Source organism: Scatophagus argus, chromosome 2 (assembly GCF_020382885.2).
Source record: "Scatophagus argus isolate fScaArg1 chromosome 2, fScaArg1.pri, whole genome shotgun sequence".
Taxonomy (NCBI): Eukaryota; Metazoa; Chordata; class Actinopteri; family Scatophagidae; genus Scatophagus; species Scatophagus argus.
In genome coordinates, this window is record NC_058494.1 from 14577643 (window position 1) to 14583408 (window position 5766).

General features: G+C 37.5%; 1 protein-coding gene across 2 annotated transcripts; it reads left to right on the forward strand.

The window, feature by feature from the left end:
- The first annotated feature begins 2067 nt into the window (after positions 1 to 2067).
- On the forward strand, positions 2068 to 3946 carry exoc1l (exocyst complex component 1 like). Of its 2 annotated transcripts, none has more exons than XM_046379199.1 (4): positions 2068 to 2144; positions 2260 to 2430; positions 3035 to 3213; positions 3501 to 3946. In XM_046379199.1, the coding sequence occupies exons 1-4, from the start codon at positions 2069 to 2071 to the stop codon at positions 3768 to 3770; spliced, it is 696 nt and encodes a 231-aa protein (XP_046235155.1). In that variant the 5' UTR covers position 2068; the 3' UTR covers positions 3771 to 3946. The 2 variants fall into 2 exon arrangements, with proteins under 2 accessions (XP_046235155.1, XP_046235165.1); XM_046379209.1 differs by having other exon boundaries at positions 2107 to 2144; positions 2308 to 2430.
- Positions 3947 to 5766: the final 1820 nt, after the last annotated feature.

Here is a 5766-nt window from a genome sequence, read left to right on the forward strand (position 1 = left end):
TTTTCATTCACTCCATTCTAGTTTGCTTAACATACAACCTCATTAATTCTTGCTGCATGGACTCATTATTCCTCTACATCATCTTGGAATATCGCGCTTCCTCTCCATGAACTCAGTTTGCCCCCTCGCTTTGTCATCGTTTTCATTTCTACTTCAGATTAGCCACAATCTGCTTTTTAAGTATCCTCTCGTCTCATTTTCTACATGTTATTTTCTTATCTTTCCTTCACTTGGCAGCCTTTCCAGTGCAGTGCAGTGTGTTTTTATTCCTTAATTCATCTGCACAAACAATGTTTTCCATATTCACCTTCTCCGCTCTCTTTTCTTCAGGTCTTCTGTCGTTTCTTGCTCTCTCTTGCTTTCTTGCTCCTTTGCATTCTCTGCTTTTTTTCCATTCTTAGATTTCCCCACTCTTATTCCTCTGCATCTTTCTTGTCTTCCCTCCTCTCCTGTTTCTTGATCATTTTTCAATATGTCTTGGTGGTCTTTTCTTCTTTTACATTACACTTTCTTCTTGAATTTCCCTCGAGATCAATAAAGTATCTATCTATCTATCTATCTATCTATCTATCTATCTATCTATCTATCTATCTATCTATCTATCTATCTATCTATCTTTACTCTCTTTCTCAACAGTGCCTTCTTCCAATTTTTCTTCCCCAGCTTTTCCACACTGCTAGTGTTATACAGATCCTCTCCTCATCCTCACTGCTCTGACTTTACTCCTGAACTCTGTACAAGTCTTTTTAATCCTCTTTAAATCATGCATCCCTGTCTTTACAAACTCCTCCCCTGCTGTCTTCTGACAGTCTTATAATCACTATACATTTATATCCTGTCGGTTTTCAGATTCACCTGCTTGTTTCCACATACTGCAAAGCCAGGAATAATAGAAGTGCTTGCATAAACCATCACAAGCATATTGCCTTACATATATACACATATACACATTTAGACACGTTGATGTATTATTTCCATTGAATAGAAATGCTGCTTACAAATGCCATTAAAAATCCTTTCAATGCACATGGCAGGCATACTAGGGTTAAAGTTTATGATTAGTAAGTACAACAAACCTCATGTGTTATTCATGAGATTCAACACTTTTATATTTCCTTTCCTCCCTACTGCCTGCCCATCCGCTCATCTTTCCATCTCACAGGCAAAAAGCCTTTCAAGTGAATACCCACAAAAACCATCAACAACAACAACAATAATAAAGCACTTAGCTGTGGAATGACCCATCTTTGTTTTCATAAATGTGACAAATCCAATGGAGCCGCACTCTCTTCTGCCAACAAATCAAATTAGAGCTTTGCTGAAAAAGTCGTCCAATTCGGCTGGCCCGCCTCTCACAACTGGAACTGGAACTGCCTTGAAAGTGTGACATTGTTTACATGCTTATCAGTACATCTAGCAAATTGTCTTGTGGAGCCATGATCATTAAAGAAGTGTAGCATCCCCCTTTGTGCTTGTAAAATCCCTGCATTTAAGTACCTGTTCTCAGAGACTGAATTATTACAGGGTAATGGAAACCACGCAGAGTGCTGTGGGACATCCTTTTCCCACACAACAACCGTTTAATCACAGACAAACATCGGGCGCTGTGCCACACTGTATACTAACATCTATAGACGAGTAAGTGGAGACAGAAAGACCACAGAAAGAAAGAGACTGTCTGAGGGAACCTATAACCACATGCATTACATTCACTGTAAAATGCCGAATATTTTTAGCTTTGATTTGATTTATTTTTTATTTTGAATATAAAAAACAAACAAACAAAGAGATAAAAACAGTGTTTCTATGCTTTGGGTGTGACACACTCAACTGATATAAATACTACAAATCCATATTCGCAGGAAAGCAGAGCATCAGCGTTGTAATGGATCTTAATTGAAGCAATAAAGCAGTGAAATGATGAAGAGAATGGTCTTGAATGGCTCCCTTTCTACTAAATCCCTCCTGACACAGTTGGCATGAAGGTAGTACTTTAGTGAAAGATTAACACTGATGATCAAATCACACAGCTGAAGAGTGGTGTGTGTGTGTGTTAGAGTAAGCGCTCATGTCACACACAATCACATACTTTTACGTGGTCCGACCAGAGGAAACATCACCACCTCCCTCCCTGCCACTGCCAGGTCTCTGCTTTGTCCAGTGTCACAATCCTCGTTCTTTTATTCCCTCGCCAGGATTTTCTTGTTTCTTGTTGTCTTTCTGCCTGTCTGACTGATTCACATTTTTTCTTTATTAAAGCTTTTTCCTACCACCCGATTGCAGTTCTTCTCCTCTTCCTCTCTCCAGTGATGTCGTCTCTTCTGAGGGAGGAGATGCAGAGAGTTTTATTTCGACCTGGAAAACAGAGATTGGTGGAGTTTATTGAGATTGAGGAGCCGTCGCAAGGAAGACATTTCCTCTGTGTCTCGGGTAAAAAGCTTTCTTCTTGATTAGGTTGTGATTTCAGAGAATTTCTGTTCATTTGATAAAATTTAAAGCAATTTTTATGTTCAGTTGTTCAAGATCGTTTCAAATCTTTCTGTATTTTTCCATGTAAAATTAAAAGGCTTAAATGAGTTCTTGTTTTACTTTTTACTACATCTGTACATCTGTACTTCCCAGCGACAGTCTGTGCCTGAGTCACATCAGGCATTAAAAATCACATTTATTTATTGAAAATTTATTCCACTATGCACCTTACCTTATTTGTTTTTGCACAATTAACCGGCACTTTATAACTCATTTCTGAGCAGCAATCTGTTTACATATGTTTACACTGTATCTTTTTTAGTCTATTATTTTATACACACAGTCAATCTGGTCGACCTGCTTTCTCTGTAGTATATTTTTAGTCTATTTTTCCTACTAACAGTTAGGCCTTGTTTGTTTGGTTGTTTGTTTGCTTATTTTTTGACTAACCTACACTGCTGTAATGGACTACTGGATGATTGAATTTCCCTTGGGATCAATCTATCTATCTATCTACACTCGGGGAAAAAACCCAAACATGTTTGCTAATTTTCTTTTTCTGCAGTTGCGAAAAACAAAGTGGTGCAGTTAAGTATAGTGCGATGTCAGATATTGCAGTCAAGCATCAAGTCTGGATCCAAGAAGTCCCAAACCAAACGCTCTAGCATACAAGACTGCTACAAGAGGATGGAGGTGTGGTCCCTGCAAGACCTGACTCTTATCGACGGACGGGACCCTGATGTGGTAATTACACAAATTTAATTGCTGTTCCCATTGCTTATTATTGCATTATTTCTTTCTCTTGCTTTCTATTGAAAGGATGACTGGTACAAAGAATACAATTATTTAAATATAATGCTTTCTAATCACTAAATTAAATTAATTAAAATTAAAATCAAACTTTTACTCTTTAAAATTATAAAAGCTTTGAATTCATTTATTTTATCTCAAACCATAATTTCACATTGTAAATTGCATAATCATTTTTCTGCAATTGCATCTTATTCTATCCGTGTGTTCTCTGTCTCCAGGATGACCCCTGTTTCGTTCTGCACTTTGACAAGGTGCGTACAGTGACGGCTGTGAGCTGCTCAGCCAAATACTCTATTGTTCGTGCCCTGGTTGCTCTCAGTGACCAGCACTATCAGAGGTCACTGAACCTGCAGAACTTTGACTGGACCTACATCAGGCCCACCTCTTTCTACTCTAACAGAGGAGACTGTGTTGTTCTGACACAGATATGTTTTTATGCATTCAATTTGGTATGTCTGTCCATGTGTCCCGTGCCCCTGGATGCATAACGTAATGACACAATCGTTGTGTGTGTAAATTATGTATGCAGGTGTATGTACACTGTATAAACAAAAGTATTGAGACACCTGACCATTACACCAAAATGGACTTTAATGACATCACATTCTAAGATAAGATAAGATAAGATGAACTTTATTAATCCCACAGCAAGGAAATTCACTTGTCGTGGCAGCTCAGAAGAACAGGATAGAGTGCAAAAAGCAAAAGTGTGCAAAACAGTTTCAAAAAAAAAAAAGAGTTATAAATTAACAGTTCAGAGTAAACACTGTACAATATACTGCTCTATAGGCTATATACATATCGGCATAGCAGCGGAAGGTGATGATTGTGGGTAAGTATTGCACAGTTCTGTAAGGATAGGGAGAAAATGAGGACTAGATTGTTGAGTTGTACAGTCTAACAGCAGTGGGAATGAAGGACCTGCAGTAGCGCTCCTTCCTAGACTGAGGTCTGCCGCTGAACGAGCTGCTCAGATACACAGACAGCTTTGCAGCCATAACAGCTTCCACTCTTCTGGGAAGGCTCTATAGAAGATTTTGGGTTGTTTCTGTGGGAATTTTTGCCCATTCATGCAGTTGTGAGGTCAGGCACTGATGTGTGCCAGACAAGTTCTTCCACACCAAACTCATCCAACCATGTCTTTATGGAATTTGCTTTGTGCACAGGGGCACAGTCATGCTGGAATAGAAAATAGCCTTCACCAAAGTGTTGCCACAAAGTTGGAAGCATTGCATTGTCCAAAATGTCTTGGTGTGCTGAAGCATTAAGATTTCCCTTCACTGGAAGTAAGAGGCTGAGCCCAACCCCTGACAAAGAGCCCCAGAAAGAGGTCTGTCTGGATACTTTTGTCTGTATAGTGTATGTTAGAAAACTGTGTAGAGTCTGGGGTGTGGAGTGAATGACTTGTGGCTTCCTTTACACTGATATGGCTTTGATGAGGAGTTATTCACCATGAAAACATCTTTTGCATACCCCTCATGGCAGATGCAGCTTCCAGTCAGCTTGGTATTTGTCAGCTGTACAACCTACTTTTGTGTTCTTTTAATTACGTACCCTCGAGGTATCCTATTCTGTATGCTATTCATTATGTGATTTTCAAATAGAGAACAAATAAAAGAACTGCAAATGTCTTGCCTCTCTGCATTTAGTCTTCTTAAAAGTAGAGTCATCATAATGTAGTATCACTTCAGTAATTAACTTTTTATTTTTTTATTTCCTTTTTTTTATTTTCCTTCTCCAATTCCTAAGAGCCTGTTTGAGGTATGCCTCAAATGCCTCTTAGTCAGGGTTTTAACATCCAAGAGGAGTTTAGATTCAATAATATGAATGTAATGATATAGTGTATGTTTTATAGGTTTTATGCATATTAGACTCAATATATTATATTTCCTTTAGGCTAAATAGATAAATAAAAGAAATAAAAGGTTTCAGTCTGCTTAGTTGAGAAGTTTTCAAACAAGCTTCTATATTGGAAGTGAAATTGAAAAAACAAAACAAAACAAATATAAGCAACTAAAAGAAATTATTTTAATATTTGGTCAAATTTAAAGGAGCACAGGGGACTTTACCCTTTCAATACTATTCTTCTTAATGGTGAGTATTTTTCAAACTTCATTTTTTAACATGATAGAATCATCGATAAAAATAAGAAAACATTTAAATTAGCTAAGTGTAAGTCTTACCCATCGCTGTTTTCCTTCATCCTTAAATTTAGCCACCTTTGACAAGGGGAAAACTTTTTTTTATTATTTTACCAGTAGTTCAGTTTTCTACCTACAGATGGCGTTAAAATATTGCCACAACACGCTGCAGTAGGTAGCCTTGAAATTTGCCTGACGAAAAAAAATAAACATACATATAAATATAAATGAAACCATGTTCTTTTGATTTTATCACTTATTTTAAAGCATTCCCGTATCTTTATCGATATATCCACTGAATGTGTCCACCTATTGTTTTAAGACCTTAAATTTCTTCGTCTCG

Excerpts from the sequence above, each read along its gene's own strand:
- exoc1l (XM_046379199.1), top strand. The coding sequence starts at position 2,069 with ATGTCACACACAATCACATACTTTTACGTGGTCCGACCAGAGGAAACA. Across the intron at positions 2,145-2,259 it reads TCCCTCCCTGCCACTGCCAG|CTTTTTCCTACCACCCGATT; the intron begins GTCTCTGCTTTG and ends TCTTTATTAAAG. Across the intron at positions 2,431-3,034 it reads ACATTTCCTCTGTGTCTCGG|TTGCGAAAAACAAAGTGGTG; the intron begins GTAAAAAGCTTT and ends CTTTTTCTGCAG.